The following is an 11,737-nucleotide window of genomic DNA, read 5'->3' on the forward strand; positions in this document are numbered from 1 at the left end:
TTGCCACATAATAATCAAAACACTAAACATCTCAGTGGAGACAATGAAAGCCAAAAGATCAGGGTCAAGCATTATGCAGACATTCAAGAGACCATGGATGCCAGTCCTGACTACTAATACCCAGCAAAACTGTTGATGACCATAGAAGGACAAAACAAGATATTCCATGACAAATCTAGATTTCACCAATACCAGTCCTACACAAAATACTAGAAGGAAAACTCCAACCAAAGGAAGATGTCTACACCAACAAAAACACAGACAATTGATGATCTCATTACAGCAAATCCTGAAGAAGAAAAAAATGCACAAATTAACATCACCATCGATGAAAATTATATTAACAGGAGATAGCAACCACTGTTTATTAATATCCCTTAATGTAAATAGACTCAACTCACCCATAAAAAAGGCACATGCTAACAGATTGGATACGAAAACAGAATCTAGGGGGCTGGAGAAATGGCTTAGTGGTTAAGAGCACTGACTGCTCTTCAAGAGTCCCTGAGTTCAATTCTCAGCAACCACATGGTGTCTCACAGCAATCTATAATGTAGACTTGGCGCCCCCTTCTGGCATGTGGGCACACATGGAAGGAATGATATACACATAATAAATAAATAAATAAATCTTTAAAAAAAAAAGAAAGAAAGAAAACAGAATCCATCCCTCTTCTGCATACAAGAAACGCATCTCAACCTCAAAGACAGACATCGCCTCAGAGTAAAGGGTTGGAAAAAATTTTCCAATCAAATAGACCTAAGAAGCAAGCGGGTGTAGCTATCCTAATATCTAACAAAATAGACTTTAAGCTAAAATCAGTCAAAAGAGACAAAGAAGGACATTTCATATTAGTCACAGGAAAAATCTATCAAGAGGAAATTTCAATAATGAACACCTATGCCCCAAATACAAGGGCACCCTAATAGGTCAAAGAAACACTTCTAAAGCTTAAATCGTATATTAAACTTTACACACTAATAGTGGGAGACTTCAACACTCCTCTCTCACCACTGGACAGGTCAATCAGACAAAAAATGAACAGAGAAATAAGAGAACTAATAGATGTTATGACTCAAATGGACTTAACAGACATCTATAGAATATTCCATCCAAACAGAAAAGAATATACCTTCTTCTCAGCACCTCATGGAATCTTCTCAAAAATTGACCACGTACTTGGTAACAAAACAAACCTCAACAAATACAAAAAAATTGTAATAACCCAATGTACCTTATCAGATCACCATGCTTTAAAACTAGAAGTCAACAACAATACTAATTCCAGAAAACCCACAAACACATGGAAATTAAACAGTACTCACCTGAATCATCAGTGGGTCAAGGAAGAAATAAAGAGGAAAATTAAAGACTTCCTAAAATTCAATGAAAATGACCACACAACATACCCAGATTTATGGGATACAATGAAAGCAGTGTTAAGAAGCAAGTTTATAGCACTAAATGCCTACATGAAAAAGCTGGAAAAATCCCACACTAGTGAATTAACAGAACATTTGAAAACTTAAGAATAAAGAAGCTGGGAGTGGTGGCATGCGCCTTTAATCCTAGCACTCAGGTGACAGAGTTTAAGGCCATTCTGCTGTACAAAGGGAGTTCCAGGACAGCCAGGGCTATAACACAGTTATACAGAGAAACCCAGTCTCAAAAAACTAAGAAAGAAAAAGGAAGAAAGAGAGAGAAAGAAAGAAAGAAAGAAAAAGAAAGGGGGAAGAGGTGAGAGAGAGGAAGGAAGGGAAAAAAAGGTCATTAGATATTAAACAACTGTATGACCAAAAATGATAAAATGGAAGAAATGGATAAATTTTTAGACATGTATATCTTACCATGAATAAATCATGAAATATATATACATATATATATATATATATATATGCCCCCTCCTGTGGTCCTATAAATGCTCATGTGTTAAAGGCTTTGTTCCCAGCTTGTAGATTTAGCCCTTAAAAAGGTAACTGACTAGAGGGCAGAGGTGGTGCACACCTTTAGTGCCAGCACTTGGCGGGGGAGGGTAGCAAAGGCAGGTGGATCTCTGAGTTCAAGGCTAGCCTGGTCTACAGAGTGAGTTCCAAGACAGCCAGGATTACACAGAGACCCTGTCTCAGAAGGAAAAAAGGAGGGGGGGTGTGACTGAATGAGGGCTTTTAGTCCATTGGTGGGTTCATAGTTGATGGCATTAGAGGAAATTGGTACTGGTTGGAGGAAGTTGGATACTAGAGACATTCTGGGACATTCCTCTGAAGAGTGTATCCCCCCTGGCTCTCAGTTTTTCAGGATGGCCGACTTTTGTATCCTTGTGCATGACTGTGAATAAGCTGATCTTGTATCCGAATTTTCCTTACAGTGACCACTACTTGAAAGAATTTGAAAGGACAGATTTATTTGGGCTCTTGGTTTCAGAGATTCCAGTCTATGGCTGGCTGGCTCTGTTTCAAACTAGTGAGTCAGACAATCCAGTAGAAAGGTGTGGCAGTGGAGATAAGTCATCAGTTAACAGCATTCACAAAGCAGGGAGAAAAGGGGCTGGATCAAGACGCATCCTTTAAAGGCATACTCCCAGTGACTTAGCACCAGCTGAGCTGTCCCCTTTGGAACATGAGCCTGTAGAGGACACACATTCAAACTTTAACACTAATTTGAAGGGGCTGAGACCGAATTTAATGTAGTATCTCTTTTGCACACATTTTTAGGCAAGAATGTGAAGAATAGCGAGTCTGTTATTGCGGTGAGAAAACAGATGGTACAGCCACTTCGGAAAACAGAGTATAGTAGAATCTATGGTGGATTCTATAGACTCAGAATACCTGCTGTCTCCCACCAATCTCTCTTTGATACAGGCAAACCTACTGGCTCATGGCCTTTCCTTGGACTTTTGGTTATGACAACCCATGGTTTCCTGTCATTCAAGGGACTAAGAAACAAGTGTGAATGCTTATTTGTTTCTCCTCAGGGCCAAACTCTGCCTGGACGAGTCCTCTTTCTGCGTTATGTAGTGCAAACCCTGGAAGATGACTTCCAGCAGACCTTGAGGAAGCAGCGGCAGCACCTTCAGCAATCCATCGCAAACACCGTTCTTTCATGTGACAAACAGCCTCACAATGTCAGGTAATAATCAGCTGTTAGAGTTCTAGTATGCCGAGAGTCGGGACTGTAGGTGTGTAACGAGTAAAGGCCAGTGTGGTCGTCAGTTCATCACTGACAACTGTGTAAAGAAGACAGTCAAGGAAAGAGGATTTATTTAAGCTCATAGTTTTGGAGGTTTTCATTCTGCCATGGCAGGAGCAGAGCTATTCAACTCGTGGCAGCCCGGAAGCAAAGGAGTAAAGGAAGGGGCCAGCACAGCATGCAGCCCCAAGGCCCTATCCCCAGTGATCCACTTTTCCAGCTAGGGCCTCCCCTTCCAGTTTTGCCATCTCTCAACAGTCCACTCAGACCTGGATTCATCAATAGATCGGACCACTAGAGAAGGGCTCTCCTGACGGTGGAGCCTCATTGTTTTAAGTTCTGTCAGACACACTGATCTGCTGGGTGTTTTCAGTCATTCACGATGAACCCAGAGACTACAAGAGATTGAGATTGTCCTCATTGCTAAATATTGGAAAAGGGATAAATACCAAAAATTGTGGAAATCAAAAGAACTGAACTGACTATGTGGCTAAGTAGTGGGGATTACTCCCTTGTTCTGAAGATTATTTGGAAAGTAAAATTCTGAGATCTCATATGACTGAAAAATCTCTTCTTTTCTCTCATGTATTGACTAATAAGTAGGCTAATTATTTTAGATATTTAGAAATAAATTTTGTGCAGAACTTTGAAGAAATTGTCTTCTAGCTGTCAAAAGTACTGTTAAATCAGAAGCAGGGCTGGAGAGATGGCTCGGCGGTTAAAAACACTGGCTGCTCTTCTAGAGGACCTGGGATCAATTCCTAGGTTGTGGGAATTGTGGCTGACAATCGTAGGATCTGATGCCCTTTTCTATCATGCAAATAGAGCACTTGCAACCATAAATAAATAAATCTTTAGAAATCAGAAGCAGTACTGGAGATATGACTCAATGGTTAAGAGCATTGGCTGCTCTTCTAGAGAACCTGGGTTCGATTCCCAGCATCCACATGGCAGCTCCAAACCATAAGTAACTCCAGTTCTAGAAGATAGGACACCACCTTCTAGTTTCCATGGGCACCAGGCATATACATGATACACAGACATACATATAGGTAAAATAAACATACATATAAGATAAAAAATAAAGGGCTGTCTAAATTTCATCAGTAATAATTTATAGAGAAAAACAAAAGAAAGGGGCTAGAGCCCAAACATCTGATTTGATAATTTTCTCTGATTTTGTGCATAACATCTGTTTTCCCCAAGTTAGTTGCCTTTGGCAGAGGAGTGGAGTTGTTTTGGATATTTAGGTCTCTGATTCCTTGAAATATGGTCTCTATGTAGCCCTGGCTACCTGGAACTCACTGTGTAGCCCAGGTTGCCTTCAAACTCATAAGATCATTCTGCCTCTGTCTCCCGAGGACTGGGATTAAAGGTTTGTGCCACCACACCCAAATCAGTATTTACAATTTTCTCTAGTATTACTGTCGTTTTAAGAGGGAAACAATTAAGTGTGTGTATTCAATACAATTTTTTTGTTTTGTTTTTTGATTTTTGAAGACAGGGTTTTTCAGTGTAGCTTTGACTGTCCTGGAACTTACTCTGTAGATCAGAGATCCTTCTGCCTCTGGGTCCAATTGCTGGGATTAAAGGTGTGCGCCACCACCACCCAGCTCAATACAACTTTTTTATCTTGTTTACTTAAGTAGTCAGTAATCATCAAAATAAATTTTAGGACTAAGTGGTGGTGGTGCACGCCTTTAAACACTTGGGAGGTAGAGGCAGGCAGATCTCCATGAGTTCAGGTACAGCCTGATCTACAAAGAGTGTTTCCGAACAGCTGGGACTCTACAGAGAAACCCTGTCTCGAAAAACAACAAAATATATCTTAACAATGTTTTTGCCTTACTGATAGAGTTTAAGCCCTATATAAAGTGTCTGCACTACACATCCTCCAGCCCTAGTACTTACCTTCATAGATAGTACATGATAGTGGAGACCTGGGGAAGACCTACTTGGTCCTCTAGTCCTGATTTCTACCTAGTTAGGTAGTATTGTTGCTCAGAAAGTCATCTTTGCCCCAGAAAAGCTTTTCTGTAATTATAACTTACGGTAGCCACTTTTGTCTGTCAGTTGACTGGATTAGTAAAGCACACCTCAGTGGTGTGTGATGATATTTCCAGAGGTGGTTAGATCTTGGGGCTCTGCCCTAATGAATGTGTCAGTTCCTTTATGAATTCACAGTACACTGATAGTATTTAGAGGTGTTGGTCTACTTGAAGGAAGTAGATCATGGGGTGCAGCTATCCTGGGCATACAGCTCATACTGGCCACTTCCTGCAGCCTCTTTTCTCTGATTTTTATCCAATAAGAAGTGAAGAACAGCCTCTGCTCCATGCTTCCCTCACAGGGTGTTCTCCCCGACTGCACAAGTCCAAGAGCCATTGACGGAACCCTCTAAAACTGTGAGCTGAACTAAATCCTTCCTCCCTTAAGGTATTTCTGTCAGGGATTTGCCACACTATGGTGAAATGTAACTAATACATAGCTTCTGGGAGAGTGTTGAGGGCTAGAGGTACAGCCTAGGGATAGAATACTTGGCTGACATGCATACACAAGGCTCTAGGCTCAGTCTCCAGTACCACAAAAGAAGAAAAAAGAAAAATGTTTATATTTCAGCTTGCTTTTATAACTAGACTGCAGCTAAATGTGTGATTTTCATTAGACTTATTTAAATATTGAAAATAATCAGGCAGTGGTGATGCACACTGTTAATCCCACCATTCTGGACGCAGGGGCAGGTGGATATTTGTGAGTTTGAGGACAGCCAGAGAAACCCTGGATTGAAAAATAAAAATTAAAAAATTTAAAAAAATAACCTAAAGGTCCTTGACTCTCTTTGGAGGAGTCTCCTGCTCTGGGAACCCAGCATAAGTATGCAGGTGTGGACACTGTAGGTAAAACAGCAGTGCAAACCTTTCCTTTCTTACTTTTCTGTATTTCAGAGATGTCATCAAGTGGCTGGTCAAAACGGTGACTGAAAATGAATTAACGCAACCCCCAGATGGGACTCAGACCTCTTCAGGAACAGGAGTCTTGAAAGCTAGCAGTGGCCACCTGTCTCCCCAGCCTAACCTAACCAGGAACACCAATCAGCTGTAAGGAGCAAGCACAGAGTTGTCTTCCAGGGCAGCAAGGATTTGATATTTAAAGAACAGGACCAGTCTCAAAGATCAGCTTGCCCCCAGATTACCAACTCTTGTAACAGCCTGATTCTCATTAAAGACTTAGTCTAGACTAGGAGTATAATTATGGTAGAATCCCTGCATTGTGTGCTCTAGGACCTGGATTCCACCAGCAGACAAGGAGGACTTCTCCTTACAGGCCCTCACTGCTAGCCACTGTTAGTTCTCTTTCAGAGTGTCACTTCCCCTCTTTCCAGCTCCCTAACCGAAGTCCTGAGCCTGCTTTGTCCAATACTCTGGGCAGCTGCCCCCTTTGGGGAACACTCCCATATCATGTCACTGTTCAAAGGGATTAGCTTTCCTGCCCTTTGACTTCTAACTCTGACCCATCTCCTATCCGCTGCCGGCTGCCAGGACCCCGAGGTTATCTGCCCTGTTGTTTCTCCAAACTCTAACAAATGGTCCTTATGTTGGTTAGCTATGGACACAGACAACACAGTGAATTATAAATGCATCATTGCAGAGCCGAAACTACCCACCCTGTCCATTGTTTGTCCCTGGCTGCGGTAGTTTCTGAAAATAATGCCTTTCCATCAAATAAGATGTGTTTAAATGGCTGCTGTTGAACCAGACTTGCCCTTCTGAAGTATTACCCAGCTTTCCAGCCATGTCTCCGCCTCTTTCCCATATTTGTGTCTGATGGGAGAGAAGGTGAAGGTCCATCAGTGAACATTCTGAAACTTGTCTTAGTAAGAACTGCTGTGTGGTAAAGAAACTAGGAATAGAAAAATTACATGGTAGGGCTACAGAAATGACTCAGCAGTTAAGAGCACTGGCTGCTCTTCCTGAGGACCCAGGTTCAATTCCCAGCACCTACATGGTGACTCACAACCACCTGTAACTCTAGTTGCGTGGGATCTAGAGCCCTCTTGACCTTTGAGGACACCAGACATGCACATAGTGCATAGTCATACTTACCCAAAAATATTCATACATAAAAGTAATTAAGTAGTTTACATTTTTAAAAACTAAATGGCAGGGGCTGGAGAGATGGCTCAGTGGTTAAGAGCAGCACTGCCTGCTTTTCCAAAGGTCCTGAGTTCAATTCCCAGCAACCACATGGTGGCTCACAACCATCTGGTGCCCTCTTCTGGTGTACATGCAGACAGAATACTGAGAATACTATATGCATAATAGATAAATAAATCTTTAAAAAAATTAAGTGGCAGATGCCTGTCTTCTCCTATAACAAAGAAATTAAAATAAAGTTAGTCATTTTGGACCTGTCTCTTCATTTACAAAACCAGGAAGTTAATGTCTTTAAAGTTCTCTAGACCCTTAGGATTGTGTGGTTCTGGTTTTAATTTGAAAGCATTTTGCTTATGTAGTTTACCCTCAAGTTCTGAAAGGTTGACATATGATCTGACAAAAGGATTCAGGTAGAGGAATTGCTCAATGAGAGCAAGCTAATAACTTGTTACTTTCCTTGGCCTGGTGGGTTTTGCTGACCCTTTAATAGTCTCTGTTCTTTTGTTGTGTTGTTGCTCTTTGTTTATTTGGTTTGTTTTGTTTGCCACAGAGTCTCACCATGTAACTCTGACTGGCCTGAAATTCACTATGTAGACCAGGCTGGCTTTGAACTCATAGAGGCCTGCCCACCTCTCCTTTCTGAGTGCTGGAATTAAAGGTGTGCACCTCCACACCCAGCTGTCTGGTCTTAGTATACATTGGTGGGGACCTCCAGCTTCAGGAAGCCTGTCACTAACTAAGTTTTCCTCTCACTTGTTTCTATCCTGTGCTCTGGATCCAGGATCGTGTGTCAACTTCAGAGGATGTTGTCCATTGCTGTAGAGGTGGACAGGACCCCTACATGCAGCTCCAATAAAATAGCTGAGATGATGTTTGGGTTTGTGCTGGACATCCCTGAGAGGAGTCAGAGGTGGGTCTGGTTTGATCAGTTTGTTGTGGTTTTAGTTGATTTCTCCATTAAAAAGAGAACTAAAAAGTAACTTTTTACTAGCTTTTTTATTTCTGCCTGCCGGAAACAGAATTTACAGAGAGAAAAATCACAAACTAATTGAAAAAGGAAGAAAGGAGTAGGGGGACTATTTATGTCTTTGAGATGAAAGGAGGAGGTTCCCAAACAATCGAAATGCACTCAAAGCATAATTCCTTGGGAAGAAGTAGACGCTATCAAGAGATCCTGAATGTCCCTACCATATTGATTTGATTAAATCAACACCAACACTAAGATTTTCTCAGAAGGGGTAAATTAGCCACCCACCCAAATTATACTAGCAGATACATGAAGTACCCTTTACTTTTATTCGTTATTAATTCAGGTATAATTTGCAGTTATTTTTATAACTATGCAGATTTACATAGGTGGTATTTATGAGTCCTGACAAATGCCTGACCTGTCATTTTCCAGTGACTTGTTGGTAGCACATAAGTCAGTAATTGTCTTCTCCTATGACGTTCAGCTTCATCGTTTTTAGAAAGTAAAAACTACATCCAGATACCATATTTGTCAGTGTCTGACAGAACCACGTGTGCAGGCCAGAGTTTACCTTTTTTGCTTGTTTGTTTGTTTGTTTGGTTTGGTTTGGTTTTGGTTTCTCTGTGTATTCCTAGAGATCAGGCTCTCCTCAAACTCAGATCTGCTGGTCTCTGCCTCCTGAGTGCTGGGATAATAATGAAACATGTGCATGAGGATATTCACTACAATGATGTTTACAATTGTAAAATATTGGAAACAACCCAAATGTTCGTACACGGGATATGAATAAATACTTATTATATGATACCTGTACATGATGGAACATTATGTAGCTAAATACATAGGAAACTTCTAGTAAATGAGAGCTGGGCCTGGTGTTTGAACCCTGTGATCTCAGCACTCAAGCCTGAGGCAAGAGAATCAACCTACCTACATTGATGTTGATTTTTAGGGAGTGGGATGGGGCTTAAAACGGGGTTTCTGTGTGTAACAGCCCTAGCTGTCCTATAACTAGCTTTGTAGGCTCATAGAGATCCTCCTGCCTCCAACTCAAATGCTTGATTTAAAGGTGTGCACAACCTTGCTTGCTAAATTGTTTTATTTATCTTGATTTTGTTTTATTTCACCATTTTTTAATACAGCCCCTAATTGCTAAGTACTTTATGTATTTTAAAGATACTCTGTTTTCCTTGAATATATCATCTCTGATGAAAAGCTCTAGAAACTTAAAGTCTGGGGTCCATCTGAGTGACAGATAGCATATTGAAGCACAGGCCTCAAGCTCATGATCCTCCTGCCTCCCTCCCTGGATATGCACCAGGATACCTGGCTTTGTCTTTTTCAAATGTCAGGCTGTTCCCTCGTCCTGTAAGTTATTACTTCATCAACAAATCTATTTCTGTCTGCAGCTGTGTTTTTATAGACCTCCATTACATGTCGGAGCATCCAGGGCAAACCATAGAGTCTTTGAGAGCACTTCTGCCTAACTCCCTCTTCTCCACACAGGGAGATGTTCTTCACTACTATGGAAAGCCACCTTCTGCGCTGCAAAGTGTTAGAGATCATCTTCCTCCACAGTTGTGAGACGCCCACCCGTCTCCCCTTGTCTCTGGCCCAGGCCCTCTACTTTCTGAACAATTCCACGTCACTGCTCAAGTGTCAGGTACTTGCCTTTCTGCTTCAGCTCCTCGCCCAGAGCACCTTCCCTTCCTGCTGTTTGGCCATCGTGGAAGAGCTTTGGAAACTATGCTGTAACTGGGACCTCTAACTGGGCAAGCATTCATTACCTGCTGCTTTTACTATCTCTGCAGTCAGATAAAACCCAGTGGCAGACATGGGATGAGCTGGTTGAGCATCTGCAGTTCCTGTTGTCCAGTTATCAGCATGTGCTGAGAGGTAAGGGGCACTTGCTCAAAAGCAGGCCCTGTGAGAAGTCTCACAGTGGACATTACCAAAAAGGACAGCTTCTCAGAGAATTCTCATTTGTTTACCTAAGTAATGAATTGTTCTAGGCAGGTGTGGTGATGCTGGCCTCTAATTCCAGCACCCAGGAAGCTGAGGCAGAAGGATGAAGAATTGAAGGCTACATAGTAAAAATGTGTCTCAAAAATAATAATACAAGCTGGAAAGATGGCTTAATGATTATGAGCACTTGTTGCTCCTATAGAGGGCCCAGGTTTGATTCCCAGAACCCACGTGGTAACCCAATGCTCTCTTCTGTCCTCCGTAGGAACAGTACATATGTGGTCAACAGAAAGAGATGCAAACAAAACACCCACACATAAAATAAAAATAAGCAATTTTTTTTTAAAGATATGTTTATTTATTATGTATACAACATTCCTTCCATGTATGTTTGCATGCCAGAAGAGGGCACCAGATCTCATTATAGATGGCTGTGAGCCACCATGTGGGTGCTGGGAATTGAACTCAGGACCTCTGGAAGAGCAGTCAGTGCTCTTAACCTCTGAGCCATCTCTCCAGCCCCAAAATAAGCAATTTTTAAAAAGTTTTAAAAACAGAAGCAAGAAGCCAGGTGGTGGTGACACATTCCTTTAATTCAGCACTCAGGAGGCAAAAGCAGATGGATCTCTGTGAATTAGAGGCCAGCCTGTTCTACAGAGTGAGTTCTAGGACAGCCAGGGCTACACAGTGAAACCCTGTCTCAAAAAAACCAATAATACCCAGGCAATGGTGGCGCAAGCCTTTAATCCCAGCACCCGGAAGGCAGAGGCAGGCAGATCTTTGTGAGTTCAAGGCCAGCCTGGTCTATAAGAGCTAGTTCCAGGACAGGTTCCAAAGCTACAGAGACCCTGTCTAAAAAAAAAAAAAAAAAAAAAAAAAGAAGTAATAATAACAACAAAATAAAAAATTTAAGGCACTGTTCCTTGATTATAACCACAGAGAACACAGCTGGATCACTGTGGTGATTATAGGGTGAGCTACGCATGGGTGTCTAGGTTCACTTCTCTACAATGCTGGTGATAGTAACTTAGGATGGATTATTCTTGTATGAGAAAAAGTAGTATCTTCCATTATGATTGCCTTACTTTCAGCCTGCCTGTTGGCCTGGTTGGGGACAGACAAGGGTCTTTTCTGTTGCATACTCTTGTAACTACAGTGGTCTGGGGTTGTGGTGCTACAGAGTAAACCAAAGCCTCCTGTGTGCTAGATGAGCACTTTCCACTTAACTGTACCCCAGTCCTTACAACTAGATGTGTCAAAGGGTACACTGTCAGGCCACAGTACACAGTTGTATAGTGTGTGCATGTTTTAGCACCCTCAGTGAAAGGCACACCCAAATACATACAGTAAGTAGTAAAAAAAAAAAAAAATTAATTCACATGAATTTTTCCCTAAGTGGTTATTATAGTTTTATTTAGTAGAGTTGTTTAAATCATCCTCTGGCCTCTGTGGGCACCTGCAT

The 11,737-nt window shown here is 41.6% G+C and overlaps 1 protein-coding gene across 1 annotated transcript in view; it reads left to right on the forward strand.

Annotated features, from left to right (window-relative positions):
* Window positions 1-11,737, forward strand: part of Simc1 (SUMO interacting motifs containing 1) — a 34,064-nt gene that overhangs the window by 21,144 nt on the left and 1,183 nt on the right. Inside the window, exons 5-9 of the mRNA XM_085699541.2 lie at window positions 2,972-3,126; window positions 6,132-6,284; window positions 8,122-8,250; window positions 9,817-9,973; window positions 10,122-10,206. Coding sequence (XP_085555667.2) covers window positions 2,972-3,126; window positions 6,132-6,284; window positions 8,122-8,250; window positions 9,817-9,973; window positions 10,122-10,206 — 679 coding nt within the window. The remainder of the gene's footprint in view (window positions 1-2,971; window positions 3,127-6,131; window positions 6,285-8,121; window positions 8,251-9,816; window positions 9,974-10,121; window positions 10,207-11,737) is intronic.

Source organism: Myodes glareolus, chromosome 14 (assembly GCF_982192425.1).
Source record: "Myodes glareolus chromosome 14, mMyoGla1.1, whole genome shotgun sequence".
Lineage (NCBI taxonomy): Eukaryota > Metazoa > Chordata > Mammalia > Rodentia > Cricetidae > Myodes > Myodes glareolus.